General features: G+C 33.8%; 2 protein-coding genes across 2 annotated transcripts; one reads left to right on the top strand and one right to left on the bottom strand.

The window, feature by feature from the left end:
* The first annotated feature begins 670 nt into the window (after positions 1-670).
* LOC121415403 (putative nuclease HARBI1) lies at positions 671-7,820 on the top strand. Its single transcript, XM_041608602.1, has 5 exons — positions 671-1,280; positions 2,071-2,131; positions 5,660-5,926; positions 6,543-6,679; positions 7,259-7,820. Exons 1-5 carry the CDS (start codon positions 907-909, stop codon positions 7,551-7,553), a joined length of 1,134 nt encoding a protein of 377 aa, XP_041464536.1. The 5' UTR covers positions 671-906; the 3' UTR covers positions 7,554-7,820.
* A 682-nt stretch (positions 7,821-8,502) lies between these two features.
* Positions 8,503-10,202, bottom strand: LOC121414881 (glycoprotein gp100-like). Its single transcript, XM_041607931.1, has 2 exons — positions 10,046-10,202; positions 8,503-9,170 (listed from the first exon to the last, which is right to left on the bottom strand). The coding sequence occupies exons 1-2, from the start codon at positions 10,124-10,126 to the stop codon at positions 8,616-8,618; spliced, it is 636 nt and encodes a 211-aa protein (XP_041463865.1). The 5' UTR covers positions 10,127-10,202; the 3' UTR covers positions 8,503-8,615.
* Positions 10,203-21,059: the final 10,857 nt, after the last annotated feature.

The following is a 21,059-nucleotide window of genomic DNA, read 5'->3' as shown; positions in this document are numbered from 1 at the left end:
GAAGTCGTGTGTTCTTGGGCACCAGGGCAAGAAGGCGATGCTTACATCGAGCGTAACGGAGTTTTAAAAGACAATACCACCCTTTCCTACAAAGATCATATAATAAGTAGGTTTACATCCAATGACACCACAGACGTCACATGCAGATCCTCATCTCGCAGCGATCCTTCTCTGACTACAACTGAACCATGTACCATGAAATATGGCAAAGTCAGGGTAGACCCTTTCATCAATGAGGTGGCAGCTGGATCAAACGCATCCTTTGTATGCTCCTCTGGCTATTCAACACATTCCTGGAATATAACACTTGCTAAAGAATTATATAGTGAAAGCAATGAACGCATTGTTGAGCATGGAAATAGTCTAACTATGATTGATGTCAATGAGTCTGACCAAGACATACTGGTTGAGTGTTCTATTCAGGGCCACGGAACTGGGAATATATCAAGCTTCGGAATCATACGCATCGTGGAGGTGACCACTACCTTGGAAACTCCTGGTGATTATACACACTGTTAGAAAAAATAAAAGAAGTTCCTGCAGCAGAGTCTCGAGAACACCTGTAATCTTACCGAATTGCGTAATCTTACAGGAAATTGGTATTTGATGTATGGAATCTTACAAATTTCCTTGAATAAAACACCCTTTTCCCCTTTTTAAACAGAGGGCCCTGTTGCATAAAAGTTTATGTATTGATTTATGTCATGATTTATGTCACGATTTACGTCATATAGCATAAATCATGACATAAACACAAATAATGACATAAATCCGTTGCATAAAGCTTTATGTCTTAAATCATGACATAAGATCATGACATAAATCCCTTTGAATGACATAAATTTATGTCGTGATTAAAATCAAGACATAAACACAAGACATAAACATAACTCCTTGACAACAAAGATGGCTGCTTACATTGCTGAGTTAGAGGAGGAGGAGGAGCAACTTCAGAATGTAGGCAGGGTCTTTCGAGACAGACTACATCCGCTGGATACTTACACCGATGAAGAATTTTACAAGAAATACAGATTTTCCCGGCATGGCGCTACAGCCATTGTCGATATGGTTGGAGATGGTTTGGAACACCAAACAGAGCGTAATCATGCACTACCCGCCAGTCTGCAAGTTTTAATAGCACTTAACTTCTTCGCCACCGGGGCAGTGCTGGACAGTGTAGGCACTATTCATGGCGTGCACAGATCCAGCGTGTCCCGGTGTGTGCATAGTGTCGCCGACGCCTTGTGCAGGCACAAGAATCATGTAAGTAACTTAATTTAGCCATTTAAAAATCATTATTCGATATTGTACTTTTGGTAAGTGGTTTCATTATTGTCTAATAAAAAGAGACAGTTACGGTTTTGCCAAATCATGACAAACTGTTGAATAAGGTGTCTGTCATCGTTAGCAGACCATTTTTGAAGATATCGAGCAGACCACAGTTACTATCGTTGGGCATAGATGGCGTGTTTTAAGAGAGAAAGAGGAAGAGTGGTGTGTTGACCTGATTCAGATGCAATCGTGGATCGGGGACTTATTTGAGTCGCGGAACCCATTTTCTCCCCATAGCGTTCAAAATTAACAAATGATTGTGTGTTTTTTATTTGCATGATCAGCTCACCCCCCCCTCCCCCACTTTTGGTTCAGCAAGAATTTTTTTTTTTTAATTTCATGGCTCATATTGATATCCACTATTATTTGTTCAATATTTTATATTCTCATTTCTTTCTAGATTTTAGTAATTAGAAATGGTGCTAAAACCAATGTTTTAAATGAAATTATATACGACGAATTTTTCAAGCCCAGTGGTGTAGGGGGCCTATCTGTGGTCTAACATATCGTAATATGATGAATCAAGAAGGGGTATATGATCATATCATTATAGATTTGTGTACTCAATTGTTGTATAAAAGGAAAAGAACTAAGAACTAAATAGTCAATTTGAAGTGCAATTTATTAAAAAAAATGCAGCCCACGCTTCGTGATCGCATTATTAAGCAGCCACCTATTACGCTTCGTGATCGCATTATTGATTAAGCAGCCACCTATTAATTTGGGCTAACATAATAGTTTAGTTTCAAGTACCTCCGACCCACTCCCCACCTCCTTCCCCTGCCATGCAGATGTGTGGGTGTGTTCGGTGGGGGGGGGGGGCTTGGACCCCATGAGATGTTTCACAATCAAGATACCTGTGGGAGATATATTATATTTGAAAACAGCAATTTTTTTTGGATTCCTTCAGTCGATAAATTTGCTCTTAACCCCTGAAATTTTTTGTTACAATTGTTACATCACTGCCCCCTAAACTCAAGAAAAAAAATCATCTCTCACAGAGTGGAATATTTTTTGGTCACCCCCCCCCTCAACAAATGAACAGCGATCAACATACTTGTTCGTGATATTAAACAGATAATAAATCCAGACTGGCTGTGAATAATGACAAGCCAATTTTGGGAGTTATCCTGTATCATGAACTAGTTAGATAAAAATTTCTCTATCTTATAAATTCAAACTTACATTTGATTTTTGTTTAATTATCCAGTGGTCACTATTCACATCCAATTTAGCATTCTTTCAAATCAACTGAATTTATAGGGCACCTTTTGTTACTTTCATAATTCTATATCAGGCAGGGCTGCAGCCTTCTTGAGCAATTTACTTGTAAGGGACTCCTGTAATTCTTCCAATACTTGTCCTAATCAAAGTGACTTCAAACATACCCTCAATATCCACAATATAATCGATATAATGATGATCTCATTCTCACACATTTTATATCCATGTACATCCATTCAACTCATAAATGTACTATGCTACATGATGAACATGTGATATGTGCGAATCATTCACTTTTATTCATTCAATTCATTAATTACTTAGTTCTTTTTTACATAAAATATTCAAAATTCAATTCAATTACATAGAATATTCATATTTACAGTATACATATCTAAAAGTTAAAAAACACTTAATTCCCAATTCATTCAAATATTATTTGAAAAAAAATTATTTACAATATTAAATGCACAATGTACTATGTTACATGATGAACATGTGATATGTGCGAATCATTCATTTTTATTCATTCAATTCATTAATCACTTAGTAGTTCTTTTTTACATAAAATATTCAAAATTCAATTCAATTACATAGAATATTCATATTTACAGTATACATATCTAAAAGTTAAAAAACACTTAATTCCCAATTCATTCAAATATTATTTGAAAAAAAATTATTTACAATATTAAATGCACAATGTACTATGTTACATGATGAACATGTGATATGTGCGAATCATTCATTTTTATTCATTCAATTCATTAATTACTTAGTAGTTCTTTTTTGCATAAAATATTCAAAATTCAATTCAATTACATAGAATATTCATATTTACAGTATACACATCTAAAAGTTAAAAAACACTTAATTCCCAATTCATTCAAATATTATTTGAAAAAAAATTATTTACAATATTAAATGCACAATGTACTATGTTACATGATGAACATGTGATATGTGCGAATCATTCATTTTTATTCATTCAATTCATTAATTACTTAGTAGTTCTTTTTTACATAAAATATTCAAAATTCAATTCAATTACATAGAATATTCATATTTACAGTATACACATCTAAAAGTTAAAAAACACTTAATTCCCAATTCATTCAAATATTATTTGAAAAAAAATTATTTACAATATTAAATGCACAATGTACTATGTTACATGATGAACATGTGATATGTGCGAATCATTCATTTTTATTCATTCAATTCATTAATTACTTAGTAGTTCTTTTTTACATAAAATATTCAAAATTCAATTCAATTACATAGAATATTCATATTTACAGTATACACATCTAAAAGTTAAAAAACACTTAATTCCCAATTCATTCAAATATTATTTGAAAAAAAATTATTTACAATATTAAATGCACAATGTACTATGTTACATGATGAACATGTGATATGTGCGAATCATTCGTTTTTATTCATTCAATTCATTAATTACTTAGTAGTTCTTTTTTACATAAAATATTCAAAATTCAATTCAATTACATAGAATATTCATATTTACAGTATACACATCTAAAAGTTAAAAAACACTTAATTCCCAATTCATTCAAATATTATTTGAAAAAAAATTATTTACAATATTAAATGCACAATGTACTATGTTACATGATGAACATGTGATATGTGCGAATCATTCATTTTTATTCATTCAATTCATTAATTACTTAGTAGTTCTTTTTTACATAAAATATTCAAAATTCAATTCAATTACATAGAATATTCATATTTACAGTATACACATCTAAAAGTTAAAATACACTTAATTCCCAATTCATTCAAATATTATTTGAAAAATTTTTTTTTTACAATATTAAATGCACAATGTACTATGTTACATGATGAACATGTGATATGTGCGAATCATTCATTTTTATTCATTCAATTTATTAATTAGTAGTTCTTTTTTACATAAAATATTCAAAATTCAATTCAATTACATAGAATATTCATATTTACAGTATACACATCTAAAAGTTAAAAAACACTTAATTCCCAATTCATTCAAATATTATTTGAAAAAAAATTATTTACAATATTAAATGCACAATGTACTATGTTACATGATGAACATGTGATATGTGCGAATCATTCATTTTTATTCATTCAATTCATTAATTACTTAGTAGTTCTTTTTTACATAAAATATTCAAAATTCAATTCAATTACATAGAATATTCATATTTACAGTATACACATCTAAAAGTTAAAATACACTTAATTCCCAATTCATTCAAATATTATTTGAAAATTTTTTTTTTTACAATATTAAATGCACAATGTACTATGTTACATGATGAACATGTGATATGTGCGAATCATTCGTTTTTATTCATTCAATTCATTAATTACTTAGTAGTTCTTTTTTACATAAAATATTCAAAATTCAATTCAATTACATAGAATATTCATATTTACAGTATACACATCTAAAAGTTAAAAAACACTTAATTCCCAATTCATTCAAATATTATTTGAAAAAAAATTATTTACAATATTAAATGCACAATGTACTATGTTACATGATGAACATGTGATATGTGCGAATCATTCATTTTTATTCATTCAATTCATTAATTACTTAGTAGTTCTTTTTTACATAAAATATTCAAAATTCAATTCAATTACATAGAATATTCATATTTACAGTATACACATCTAAAAGTTAAAATACACTTAATTCCCAATTCATTCAAATATTATTTGAAAAATTTTTTTTTTACAATATTAAATGCACAATGTACTATGTTACATGATGAACATGTGATATGTGCGAATCATTCATTTTTATTCATTCAATTCATTAATCACTTAGTAGTTCTTTTTTACATAAAATATTCAAAATTCAATTCAATTACATAGAATATTCATATTTACAGTATACATATCTAAAAGTTAAAAAACATTTAATTCCCAATTCATTCAAATATTATTTAAAAAAATTATTTACAATATTAAATGCACAATTTGAGGATTTACTTGACAAAAATAATTATACATGTATCGTATATTATATGAATTCAATATAGTAGTTGTGATTCTGTGCCTTTTACTTAGAACATGGTAATTTTCTTTTCAGGTCATCAAATTCCCAAAGTCAGACGGAGCTGTGGTTGAAGCTATAGAGGGTTTCTACCGAATTGCACAGTTTCCACGAGTTGTTGGAGCAATCGACTGCACACATGTGGGACTACATGGCTGTCCACTCGGAGAAGATGAATATGTTTATGTAAACCGTAAAGGGAAGTACACGCTGAATGTACAGTTAGTTTGTGATTCAAACTTTGTGATCACAAATGTGATCGCCAGATGGCCGGGCAGTACCCATGACTCCAGGATACTACAGGTAATTGGATCAAATTCTTTCATGAAAAGTAGAAGTTGATTTCTTACTAAATGAAATAAATTTTAATTTTCTGTTGACTATACCTGAACAACTTAAAATCATTCAATGTCATACAACGTACAAGTGTATAATTTCTAAAATTTTCTGCTGATAATGAATCCCCAAAAGATCAATATAGACCAAGTCCTTTCAAATATCAAAGAATTTTGGTTTTGAGTGAATGAAATTTATAAATGATACCCAGAGTACCCACCTTTAAAGAGCATAGACATGAACTTGTATTGCTCTCAATTAGACAAAGTGATTATTCAAATCACTTTAAACTCTGACCAAAATCAATCACCCATGAATATTACTCAAGTAACAGTCATTGATAAGATGATTTTTCTTCTCTAATCACCAACAAATAGAAAATACTATTCTAAACTCTGACCAAAATCAATCACCCATGAATATATACTCAAGTAACAGTCATTGATAAGATAATTTTTCATCTCTAATCACCAACAAATAGAAAATCTTGTACTATTCTATAAACGAGATAAATATACAGAAGTAGCAGATGAATAATCATCTTATAACAGTCTAAACATTTCTCATCCTCAATATTTGACAGACAAGCAAACTTCATCGCAAGTTTCAGAATGGCCAACTCAAGGGAATCTTGCTCGGAGATTCTGGTTATCCCCTTCTCCCATGGCTGATGACTCCTATTCTCAACCCTCAATCACAGGCTGAACGTGCTTACAACAAGTAAGACGTTATTTTCAACGTAACTTTAGTATTATTGTCTCAAAATAAGCCTCGTTTGATGGTGATGATTTATCTGTGAGGTATATTCAACTAGGGTAACTTTTTTGTCACCATGAATTCTTGATTTTGATTGGCTGTTGAGCCTTATCAAAATAGATGTTGCCATAATAAGATTGTCTTTTGTGAATCATGACTCAGATATCTATCCACAATGTTTGATGCAGTTTGATATACTATTCTTTCTTGAAGTGCAGATCTATATATAAAATCACTTCACATGACGCTTGTTCAGAACTCTTTGATAATAATACCAATCACAATATCTACAGAAAGATTTACATTTCAACAATAGGATAACACACATTTCTTATTGCTTTCAATAATTCAGAGGAATTCACTGACAGATTTTTTGGCTTAAAATATCTGAAAAAGTATGAAAATACTGAAATTCATGGCAGATGGAATGGTGTATGTACACAGAAAACCAAAATCAGAGCAAATACTCTTTGCTAGCAGCAAAGTATTTTGCTGTAATTTATTTGATGTTTGATCTGTTTTGCTTTTTCCACAACCATGCAGTAGTCAAGTCAAGTCTCGTGCCATCATCGAACAGGTCAATGGGAGGTTAAAAAACAAGTTCAGATGTCTCATCGGCCATGGAATGCAAATCAGACCAGAGAGGGCAGAACGCATCATTACCGCCTGTTGCGTCCTCTACAATATCTCTAAACAGTACGGAGAGAGACAAGACCATGATGAGAGAGATGTTGAAGCACATCAAGATGAGATTGAAGAAGTTGTAAGACAACAAGGAGTACGTGACTTGGCAGCTATCGCAGTACGCGCAGAAATTGTTCGCACATTTGATGCATAAACATGAGATTGTGATGTGAATAAAGAATTTCATTAGAATCCAGAACTTTCATGTATATGCCTCTCATTTTTGATATGTTAGATTACTCCAGTTGATTGTCTAAATTCCGAATAATAATGTGAACTTCTCTCTTTTAGGATAGCTAACTTCTCTCTAAAGGACCTTGAAACTAACCTAAGTAGGTTTTTTTCTGTTTATGAAAGCATATAATTCCTTCAATTCAAATTGTATCTCAAATGGAAATTTTGTTTTGTCATCGAAAATATACACTGCAAAACACAGATTCTGTTTGCAATGGTAAATTGTATTTTCAAGTGAAAGAAATACACATTATAATTTGGAATGAAAAATTATAAGGCAGATGCAAATTGTGATTCATGAGCTGGCCCAATTTGCTGTTAGCTTAGAGCGAATAGTAGAAGACACTTCAAAAAAATTATTCTGAACCTGCATTAAGAAAGGTTAATTGAAGGGTGACTTTCCCAAATTAAGAAAAAAAATGATGTGATGCAGACGGCATCAAAGAAACGACTGTAAGTTTTAATTGTACCTTGTGACCCTGCAAGGATTTTTTTTGATATCACTGAAATTAAATATATTTTATAGTTTCAATTCTAAAGCTGCAATTTTAAAGGATCAACCTTAAGTAAAGCATGTTTTGAAGTATGAAGATCAATAGTATTTTATTCATATTCTTAAAATGTCATGTGTTTTTAAAGAAATAAGGAAATTATAAGCGTTGTGCTGGTTTATTTTACTGTGATTTTTTAAAGGTATACTCGGGGATGAGAATAACATGATTTAAACAGAAAAAAAATAAACAAACAAAACACTGAAAATTTGATCAAAGTTATGGCATTTTGAAGATTTGCATTCATGTAAAACAATTTTAGGCATGTCTTCATAAATATTCAATGAGCAAATTGATGTCATATCCCCACTTGTTCTTTTGTGTTATATTATATGAACTTAGATTTATTCGTATTTTTTACTCTATTTTTTAGCCTTAAAGCATCAATTAATTTAATGAACTTTTTTTCTGGAGTGGGCCTTAACACAAATCTATGCAGATTCAGAATAATTGTCTGTCAATCGCTCCAAGCTAACAGCAATCCGCTCTAAGAGCACATTCTGTTTCTTCAGTAAATTATTACGTTCAGAATCAAGGTTAACGAGTTGCTGTGACGCACTAATTGTTGGGAGTGTTGCTGATGGCTTGGGGCTTGCAGATGGTCTGGAGCTGGTTGATGGTCTGGAGCTGGTTGATGGTCTGGAGCTGGTTGATGGTCTGGAGCTGGTTGATTGTCTGGAGCTGGTTGATTGTTGCATTGGGCTGGTTGATTGCTGCATTGGGCTGGTTGTTTGTCGTTGCGGGCTGGTTGTTTGTCGTAGAGGGCTGGTTAATTGTCGTCGTGGGCTGGTTGATTGTTGTAGTGGGCTGGTTAATTGTCGTCGTGGGCTGGTTGATTGTCGTCGTGGGCTGATTGATTGTTGTAGTGGGCTGGTCGTTTTGATCATTTTGCTTGGTGCTTCTTGGTTCGAGGTCATGCTCCACAAGATTTTGAAAGCCGAGCTGTCCAGGATATTAAAGGCTGAATTGTTGTCCTCCTCTGTGCTCTAAAAGGGTAGAATTATTAAATAAACATTTAATGTAATATCCCTGCCTGTCTTGCCTCCATTATGCCATCAGCTATGTGCAGCATCGATGTCAATCTCTTTACATTTTAATATTAGACTTTTGAAAAAAATTATCCTTGAATGTAAAATTTAAAGGTCCAAGGCCAACATGTATCATGACAGTTCATGCTTTTTTTTATAAACTGGCCTCGATGCCTTACCATTTTTCCTTGGAAAATTGTTTAATGGGCAATAACCATTCCCTATTAAATTACTCTTTCCAATTATTTCCTGAACTCAGCTGGCAATAAATATGTGATATCTCAAAAACAAGTTTTACATATATATCTCATATTGAAGGCAATTGTTGTCCTGATCAATATGACACCACTTTTAAGAAAATCAGTTGACTAATAGAACACTATGGGCCCCAAAAAGATTTTGAGGGGGAGTGGCATAAAAGTTCTGAGTCATCGTTGGTTGTCATTAGGAAAAAAATCCTTATTTTCTTATTTCAAGCCCTATTGAGAGGATTCTGGTGTTAATTTCTGTTTATTAACTTGACATATCCACTGACATTGTAAACAAATTCTTATGAACAAGTGTCCCTGGGGTGAGCAAATAATATGCCCACCTGTAACAGGGAAAATGGAGTGGTTGGTTCAACAAAAATAGTGGATGGTGGCAACTTGACCTTTGACCTTTTGACCTCAAAATCATGCTAGTATACACACTAAATTATATGAGCCAAAGTTGAATAAAACTGAAGTAATGACATAACAAAGAAAAGTTAACAGACGGACACAGTGTATGTTCTGTAGACGGTTGTATGAAAAGTAATGAATTATATTGAAAAGATATGTTATCTCACTTACTTGAGAAGAACTGAATCCTGCCTCCTCCTCGGGGCCCATCACGCCATTCTTGGCCTCCCGGGCAATGGAGTCAAGCACCATCTCGTGCAGTGGTTCAACTGGATGTTCTCCTCCTCCTACATAATGATAGTAAAGATAATAGGTACACAAACTTAGTACCGGTATTAAACTAGCATCAATGATGTGGAGCTCATCCGGCATCTCGCAACGAAATTTAATACAATTTTAATTTCAGCTCATTTGAGACTGTAGTGAATTATATTGGTGGCATAAATTGAGGATATAGAATAGTAATTGATGAAGAAATGACATGGAAGCATTTTTTGTGATCTATGAATGAATTTCACATAAACTAAGCATAAGTATAGCTTTCCATTCAAAATTTTGCATAAATTAGCATAAAAATTGTTCTAGTCAAAATTTCAAAATTCTGTGTATAAGTTTGGTGAACCTCTTGAAGTTCTACCAGATGGAAGAAAAAAAAGTATCACGGACGGTCAGACCATTACTTAGGCTTGCTAGATCTACATCTAGGGCTAGGCTTGTACTATTGTATTAGACATAATGTTTGACTTAGTTGTCAAATATTATATCTAGATCCAGGCCTAGCTCTTGTGACCTTAGGCATAGATCTATATATGGATCTAGGCTTTTTTAGCCTTAAAAAGACTAGTACTAAGTAAGAGTTGTGTAGTACTTAGTAGGAAAATCTAGTTTGATTCCATAAAAGTAGAGTAGAAAAACTATTATTACTAAGTAGGCCTAGGACTAGTATTAACTTCGTTATTTTTTTTAGACTAGCTAGACCTAGTATCAGCATCACCTAACTTTAATACTACTTAGTGATTGTGTATACTATCTAGATCTAGGATATAGTTTAATAATTTTCAAGAAACATGTTGCTCTTAAAAAGTAAAACCAATGTCCCATGTAGCCCGTTAAAAACTCCCTGTTGTCAAGTCCAAATTATCAAAAATATGTTTTCTGTCGGTGTTGATTCCACGCCTTATTTGTCTGTGGCAGACGCCAGAACCTCCGGCTAGCACTACCGTTGTTGTACGGCTAAAAGCAGCCGGATCGTATCCGAGCAATCATTGCATAAAATTGACAGTGATAAGAATTAATTTAAAAGATCTCTTCATACTTAGAAAGTTTAAACTTTGGTCGGAACGTGAGATATAACTATTATCTACGATATATAACAATGAAAATTGGATACATACCAAAATATGCCTCTTTCACGTCAAAATGGGAAGTCGAAGACACTTTCTCGCAAAAATTTGCAGCGGCTGAATAGTGACAACTTATGCCAAGTTTATGTCAACAGGCTCGTTCATGACTATTTAGTTTATGTAATGATGATTAATTCGCGTCATAAGCTAAAACAATACATAAATATTTTTATGCAACGGAATTTATGTCAACGACATAAGCTATGCATGATTTTATGTCATGATCGAAATTTATGTCATTATGACATAAATTTTTATGCAACAGGGCCCAGAACTGATAACTATTTTTGATATTCTCCCTCCTTCTAATCTTGTCCCAAGGAACGGTTTTGAGAATGGGGGAGGGGAGCGGGCGGCTGACCATTGAATTATTGCAATTTGAATATTTTATTGCAATTTGAATATTTCATTGGTGTATTTCTGTGGACAATTCGGTAATTGGGTCTTATTGCATTCTTGTCAACAGTTTACAAGGAATGATGGAATGAGGAAAATTGAAGTAAAGATGGCAGTCACGTAAAGGCAATTGTTTCTGCTTTATATTTTAAGCCGACCACAATACATCATGAACATCGAAACTTTGCATAAAATTTGTCAGGTAAGTTAAAAAAAAATTCATCTCACGTTTCGCGCTCTTGTTATTGTTTATGGAGATAATATGGCACTTATTAATACAACAGGGGCGCCCCTCAGTCCAGCACGGCGGGCTCAAACGTTCAGTTTGAGATCAATGTGGCGCCCCTACAAATTATGATAAAAACATGTGGCTCCCCAGTCCCATGCCGCATTTCCTTTTTTTTCTTTTGCTTTGTTTTATTTATACTTCATATTTCTTCCTTTTTATTTTCCCTTTTCGTTTTATCCCTTTTTTTCTTTACTGAGTCTTTTTTCTGCTTTCCCCCCGTTTCTCTTCCTTTTCTTTCTTTTTCTTTTTTCTTTCTTTTTCTTTTTTCTTTCTTTCTTCCTTCACTTGTTTGTAATCTTTATTTTTCTTCCATTCTTTCGTTTTTATACATGCTTTTCCTTTTTCAATCATTCATTTCATTTTCCCCCTTTTTCTTCCTTCCCTTTAATAATTCTTAAATTTTCTTATTTTTTTATTTCTGCTTTCTGACACTTTTGTGTCTTTTTTTACTTTCTTTCTTTTTTTCTTTATTTTGCTCATTCTTTTTTCGTTCGTTCTTTATTTACTCTTTTTCTTTACTTTCTTTCTTCTCTCTGTCTTTCTTCTATTAACTTTTTCTTTATTCTTTCCATTGATTTTTATTTCGGGTTTTTTTTCCCAACTTTTTATTTTCCCTTTCGTTTTCTCTTTCTTTCTTTCTTTCTTTCTTTCTTTCTTTCCTTCTTTCTTTCTTTCTTTCTTTCTTTTTTTCTTTCTTTCTTTCCTTATTTCTTTTTTCTATGAATTTACCTTTCTTTCTTTATCTTTTTGTAGTCTTTATATTTGCGTCAAATTTCCTTTCATTTTTTTTCTCTCATCTTTATTTCTTTGTTTAATTTTCTTTTTTTTTCTCTCTTCCTTCACTTTTTACATTTTTATTCCCTTTTTTCTCTTTCTTTTTATTTCTTTCTAACTTTCTTTCAGTCGTTTTTTTTAAGACTTTTTTTTCTTTTTCGGTTCCTTGTTAATTTATTTTATCTTATATTAGTTTGACCTTTTTCTATTTTTGTGTGTATTCCTTTTAGTTAATTTCTTTTTTTTCTTCATTTTTGTTCCTTCACTTTATCATGGATAATTGTTCTATTTTCTTTCTTCCTTTTCCTTCTTTTATTCATTCTATTTTCTTTCTTTTTTATTTTTGAATTCTTTTTGCTTGCTTTCTTTCGTTTACTCCTTATTTTTTCATTTATTTTCTGCTTTGTCCCTTTCATGTTTTTTTCTGCTTCATTCTGACTCTTTTCTGTCTTCTTTCTTTCATACCTACTTACTTTCTTTCTTCATATTTTGTTCTTTATTCGTACCTGCTTTATTTACTTTTCTTACTTTTTTTTGCACGTGGACGTCTCGAAATAATAAAATCAGTCAGTGCGTATAAAATGCCTATTTCGCGCAATGCGCCAGAAACGGTGAACGCGCAGCGCCCATGATATTCTCTTCACATAAGGAACGCTTCTATTGGTTAAACTGCCAATATAAAGCGCATTTTGATTGGTAAAATCTTAAAAATGGGCGTGTTGGAGATAAGAAGGGGGCAGTCCTTACAAAGATAAGAACGCGTTAAGAAGATTTTCAGAATACCGATTTGCAATGATTTTAGCGTCTTCTTATCTCAGTGAGATAAGATAAAAGATAAGAACAAAGATAAGAACGTTTTCAGAATACCACCCCAGGTCTGAGCTATGTATAGACGACATACCGAAATTGATAAGAGTGGATCCCTTCGTGTCTGAAGTAGCTGTCGGTTCTACTGCAGTTATCAATTGTACTTTCCTTAAAAACGGCAGAAAAGAGCTTTCCTGGAAAGTAAAGTCCGATGGAAATACATCTGCCGTTAACATTGATAAACATAAACTTTATCCACACGTTACATTCTCTGTCCAGGAGCGTGTAAAAGAAAATTATTTGATATTCGAGTGCCGATTCCTGAGGTCTAACATATTTGGCAGAGTAAATCTGTCAAGTTATGGAGCTCTACACGTTGCCGAGGGAACGACGGCGGATAACACTAGTACAGTTATAACAGACGTGCGAACGAGTGGAGTATCAGAATTTATAAACAAAGTGTCCGAATCACATTCTGGACACACTAAGTTGCCATCTAAACAATTCTCCTACGAAGAAGAAGTAAAAGATACAACTTCCACGACAAATCACATGACGACAACCATAACAACGGATGGACAACCTACGAGGCATGTCAATAAAATACTAATAGTTACAACTGTGGTAACAATCGCGTTTATATTTGTCACTGTTATTTTCATCTGCGTATCATTCTTTCAGAGCAAACTAAAGGCTAAAAACCACCAAGTTAATGGCAGAATGACCAATGATGAACGAAACACCTCCCCAGAGCCAAATCCGTCAGACATTAGCACGAAGGATCTACAAAGTGACGAAAAGTCAAATTCAGAGAAGTGGAGATGTAGTAAACGACCATCGTCAATATCTTTGGATCAACACACTTACAGTAAAAGGATATACAAGTCGAACAATATTTGTATGTCGACTTCGTCGGATGTCGAAGAGATTTTTTCATCATATTATGAGTCCATAAAAGCTGAATCGAAATCGAATGAATTAACGGATATGTCAAAGGGGTTGACAAGGAGCTCGAATGATCAAGGAAACCCGCAGGCATTGATTAATGGGCCAGGGGATGAATATTCAACAATATCGGATACTCCACCAAGACTTCTTATTTCTGTTGATCTGCATAGTAGACCGTTGCCAAGGTGTCCAAAAAGTTCGCTAAGCGTCCACGCTTTTAATGACTTTTCCCCATTAGATGAGGGAATGGCTGAAGAAATAAGCAGCAACCACATTACCCGTAATACCTATCAAGCTTATGAAGACATGAACAGAGGACAATCATTTCCTCAAGAATTCCCTCAGTATTTCGGGATTGGAAAGGACTACGAAAATTGTACTTCTACATATTTCGAACTTAAGGAGAATTCACATCAATCCTCCTGTGCCGGGGATATCTTGAATAAGGATTCGCCGGAAGTCTCATTCTGCTCGGGAATGATCAACCATCCGTTATGCTCCAATGGCATTGATGCGAGCCATTGTTCGGGACAACCTGAAGGTCCTGAAGATTATGTTGAAATGAAGGCAATATCAGATGGACCTCAGTATTCCAATACCAGGGGCCTGAGGGATATACAAGATCCAGTATGTGATTTCAAACTGCTCTGAGGGCAGAATTACATCACTAAAACGATAAATATAATCTATCGATACTATGAAAAATTCTTATCAGTACAAATAGATCTTAAACAACATTTTAGACCAGGGGCGTTGATCCATTTTTCAGATGGGGGGGGGGGGCAAAATCATGAATCAATGTTCCAAAGGCGCTTGATCACACAAAACAAACAAACAAACTCACCCACACACACATACATAGGCATATATATATATATATATGTGTGTGTGTGTGTATATATACACCACAAACAGCACACACACACACACACACACAGATATATATATATATATATATATATATATATACAGAGAGAGAGAGAGACATATTTCACCAACAAATTAATGCGAGCGCGATGTGAAAATTTTTAGTATACTGACCTGAAAGCAGTAAAGGGTATATGTTAACTGTTTTTAGTAACTCATGAGGGAGATATATATCTCACTACACATATAATGCGAGTGCCGAGAGCGAGCTGATATTTCTTAATATTCTGACCTGAAAGCTTGTTATTCTAAGCATTTTTTATACCAATGATTAAGATGGGTATTAAAAAGAACAGTAGATGCGAGCGCGAAGTGCGAGCTGAAAATTTTAATATTTCGATCTGAAAAAAATCTGACAGTTTAATGGACTTATTTAATAAAGAACAAGATATATATCCAACAAAAGTATATTGCAACTCAAAGCGGGATTTCTTTTGAGGTTTAGAACTAAGAACGGGACATTCTATGCACCTATTTAATCATGAAAAGTATGGGTTTTGGCTACAGAAATGATGCTAGCGCGAGCTGAAAATTTTTACATTCCAATCTGAAAAGCGGACATAAAGAACGAGTTGTGTATTTCAATCTCACTTGATGATTTCTGTGTAAAATTACAATCTTATTTTATTCTTGCACATGCGGAATTATTGGGGGGGGGGCAAACAAAATGATATGTTTACACCCATTATTTTAATTGGTGGGGCGATTGCCCCCCCGTAGGCCCCCAGGATCGACGCCTCTGTTCTAGACAGAAACATTAAATGGGAATAGTGGTATATCGATGTTGTAACGAGTTAAGGTGAAGATTTTTTTATTCTCTACATAAATGTGTCTTACGCGTGTTATCAAAGATATATTTAAACGAAAAAAAAATCCGAAGTAAAACACTAGCTCTCTTCCGAACAAGGAAATAGCAGTAGTAAAAGAGGCATCCGGCGTGCAGGCGTTGTTTATACTACTCTTGAATATATATGTACTTTCAGGTGTATGAATATGTTTGAGAGTACATCATGATTCCAAATAAAGGAAATGCTACCAGCTTGGTATTTGCTGATTTCAATCTTGAGGCACGAACATATTTCTGAATTAAAAGAGATCACCACAAGTAATTAACGTGGTTCAATCAGCATATGATTGTCATGATGGTAGTTGTTTTGTGTACACATGTAAGGGGGTTGTTCGATGTCAAAGAAACACAACTGCACGTGTATAAAGTAACTGATAATTGTATCATTTGTCAAAGCATGTATATGGCCATAGGTGGAGGGGTTGCAGGGGGCAGTTGCCCCCAAAATATCGAAAACTTATTTCTGTACTAAAAAAAATCGCACTATTTTTCATCCATAAGTGTCCACGAAATACCTTAATTTCATGAAAAAGCGTCCCCATGACAAGATCAGTCGGTTCGCTCCCTCGATTGCAGGTTTCTTCGAATTTCACTTATGCGTTTTGATCAGCTAAGAAAAAAAATTAGCGTACGGCCATGGACATATAGACACACAAGATACTCGTAGTAGGTCTATATGTTAGACAGTAACAATTCTGTAATTGTAAATATATAGCATCAAATGCTAAGCAACAAATGCCTAAGTGTAGACCTATTGGTAATTTTGATATTACTATTTGTTACATACACTAGGATTTGTAGGAAATCATGCCTGAAATGTGAAATACTCTCGCTGACGTATTATTTGCAAATCAGATGATTTGACACGATTTCTAATCAATTTGAATCTTTGCTTACTAGGAATGAATAATTGAAGAATAAGAATGTAAAACTATATGATAAATGTAAACAAAATGGAGTATAATAATATTAAGATAGGTAGACATGCATAGAACTTAATTTTGATCTCGATATTTCTAAAAGTGTGAAAGAAAAATGACGTTCTATAAAAGAAAATGCCATCGTGTAAAATTGTTTGCGACTTGCACTGTAAAAAGTCATGCAGTTTTGTTTACACCAAGCCCAACCCAACGGAGAGTAATTTTACTGAAAATCATATTGACTTGAAACTCTGAATACGAATAAAAAAGTTCTAAACTGATCATTTTAATGAGTTTGCAAATGCAGGATCCGTTGAAGTCACACGTTTCTTAAGACCACGAAATATATCCATCCTTTCTCCGATAAATCATGGGCTGCCTAAATATCTTGAAGATCACAATCAATTTTATTATTATTCAGTCGAGCGCTTTTGCATTATCAAAATTATATTTTATCTAATACAAAGGAACATTTCTGCATATTTTGTTTTAAACATACACGCCTCAGATATTCATAAGATTTTTAGAATTGTACTGTCGGGATACTTGTATATAAAATCAATTTACTGTTTGGGTGTAATAAAAAATGGCACATGGGACACTCAGAGGCAGCCCTCAAGTAGATGCATCTTATCCATGTTATCACTACATTTTTTTTTGATGTACTCTTTGTGATAATGCAGCTTTTCTATGAATTAAAATTAATTCTTTAATACAATATTGTGTACCAAACCTGTTGTTATTTAAATTTGGTTGGAATGACGTATGAGAGTGACTGAATACTATAAACGATTCATTATATATACAAATCTAAAAAAGGAAGTGGTATTTTAGAGAGGCACAGAAGAAGGGAGAGGAGGAGAGAGAACTTAAGCGACACAAATCACAGCGTTCATGGTGTCGCAACAGAAAAAAAGGTCTGACTGGTTAATAGATTGCCCAAAAATATCTGCTGGATTGTGAAAAATTCATCTTTGCGGTTTTTACACCATTTCTCTTTTCCCTCTATTGTTAAATATTAGACACATTCGTGTATATTCTTCAAAAATATGCTTTTCAATCCCTTAGAATTATGCTAAATGCTCCTACAATTATGCTTGACTTTCTAATATTGCGACAAGAATATTCCTAGATTCAAGACGTGATGCTAGACGTAGTATTCATGACTAAAACACACACACATCCACCCTCACCCTCCCACGCACAAAAGTACAGGGTACAGGGGAAACGTTGGAGACAGTACAGTACCCAGGGCTAACCTAGTAATGTCAAGTGTGTGTTTGTGTTTGTGTGTGTACATGTGAGTGTCGTAGGATATACTAAAGACTTATTGGCAATGGCGTGATACCGATGGGAAAACAAAAGCTTTAAAGCGGAATGAGACCCTTGGAACAAGTAAGCTCGTGCTAAAGAAAAAGAAATTATAAAATTAAACAAAACAAGGGATAAGATCAACGAAACTTTTACTACAATTTCACAGCACGAGAAAAGTTATGAACATTTGAACGAAGAGATCAATATAGCTGTGGAGATCCTTTTGGCAATTCGATCAAAATCTGTGATATCACACCTGTACAACTCTCCCTTTTGGGTATTGAAAATACATGAATACCCCGAAACATTTATTTTTCTCATTATGATATTGCAAACAGTTCATCCATAGCATAATGTAAGAAAACCTTTTTCCTCTCATAAAAAGAGCACCTTGTCTTGTGATAGATTATAAAAGACAAAATTTGATTGAAATATATTAGTGGCGTAATGAGCCAAAAAAATTGAGGGGGCAAAATATGGAGTATAGGGAAACAAATGTTTTCATTATTATTTTTGTTTTGTTTTTGGCGTCACCTGTATCTTGAAAAGGTGGGGCGAGCGAAGCGAGCGATCAAAATGTTTGACACTATTATTACATAAATCAACTTTTTGGATAAATTTTGACATATAATATTCGGATAATAATATCTATTTCAATGTTTTCTTTTTCCTTTTCTTTCTTTTCTTCTTTTTGTTGGTCGTGAAATATGTACCAAAGTAATGAGAAGTTATACATGACTTTGTGTGACATCAAGATCTTGATCACATTGCCAATATGCGGGGCCAAAAATACAACGAAAATCACACTAAAGATCATGAGAATGAATAAAAACAAAAGTCTGGTAAAAAGACAGGAGAAGCAACCGTGGGAAGGACAACTGGAAACCGAAACTACGTCTTGCGGGAGAATGACACTCTAGGCCTTGTTCGCACTTAAATTCATATAAAAGAGAATGAATAATCAGAAGTTTATGAGCACTTAAGTATTGAAATGAGTATTTGACATGCAATCTAACTCTCATTTCCATTGATCTGTTTCTTTCAGTATTGTTCTCTCTTTTATTGCCACGTTTAGTAGGCTATTGTTTATTGGCTTTCGATTGGTATATGATTTGTCAAATTCATTTTTCGGTCAGGTCTGGTCTTAAATATCTCAGACGGTATAGTGTTAGAGTTAGGATTGTAGTAGAGTTTTAGGTCCAAAATCATGTAAAGGTAAGGATTGGGGTTTGTTTTGTAGGTTAGGTTTGTTATGTTTTTGTTATCAATGTCTTATAGAGAAAGGGGAGGAACAAAAAAGGGAAACCCAACTTTTGCATCTTTTCATATGAACAGTTTAGAGGAAATAACAAAAATAACTTCGTTTCTCCTTAGAGTACCTGTTATAAGCATTAAAATCTGAACTGGATGGATTCTAGGACCATGTATTACTGAGAGCAATTGTTGTGAAAATATTGCGCAATAATCATGATAATGCTCTAGGAATTAACACATCAACGATTTAATAATCCCTCTTTGTTCCTCATATTCTGTTTCTCTTTTCATCATCGAACATTCTGCTTTGCTTTGAAAATGTAGATTAAATTCTATTCGAACGCATACACACTAAGAAATTCGAGTTCAATTTTACACCCTAGGGATGCAAAGGCTTGCCCCTATACGAGCACCCCTAGTGGTGCACAAGTACACCCCGAATAGGGGTGTACAGTGTGCACCCCTATTGTGGATGTCCATCTGCACCGTAGAGGATGTACACATACACCCTCAGGGTACATAAAATAACAAAAAGATTGTCAAGACTTCCGGTCCATTCACTTCCTGTATCGATTTTTTTTAGTTAAGCCCCAGTCACATATAGACACGGATCCTCACGGATCAACACGGCAATGCCGGCATGATCCGGGGAGGTCCGGGATAGTTTTGCCCCGGATGACTGTAAACACGGCATCAACACGACAGCTTCACACGGATCTACACGGACCATGCCGGCAGAGCACGTCGTCAACACGGACCAACACGTCAGCAACACAGACCTACACGTCAGCAAGACGGACCAACACGTCAGCTACACGGATCAACACTTCAGCTACACGGACCAACACGTCAGCTCAAGGATGAACACGTCAGCTCAAGGATCAACACGGCAGCTATATTGACCAGCACGGCAAATTAAAATCTGCCCATGATAATGAGCTAATATTTATTTATTGATTTATTCACTTTTTTTATTTTTTCTCATCCTTGTCGCAACATTATGTTATGATGTTTTAAAAAAGATATCAAAACTCAAAACTTCCAATTTGTGATTAAACCCTTTTTTTTCTTTGCATGTCAATTTTTTTCGGTTACAAATTTGTGACTGAAAACCGTTTTTTTATTAAATAAAAAACTTTGGCATGTCCATTTTTGTCGGACGATTTTGCCCCCCCCCCCGTGGAAAATCCTAGGTACGCCACTGATTTGATATCACTTTATTGAAATCACAATAAAGGAAAGAAATTTTCCAATTCTATAGAAAACATAATAAAAATTAAGATAAGCCCAGGTCATGACACGTAAC

This window comes from Lytechinus variegatus, chromosome 5 (genome assembly GCF_018143015.1).
Source record: "Lytechinus variegatus isolate NC3 chromosome 5, Lvar_3.0, whole genome shotgun sequence".
Lineage (NCBI taxonomy): Eukaryota > Metazoa > Echinodermata > Echinoidea > Temnopleuroida > Toxopneustidae > Lytechinus > Lytechinus variegatus.
The sequence above is the reverse complement of the archived record's forward strand: the minus strand, read 5'-3'. Positions and strand labels throughout refer to the sequence as shown.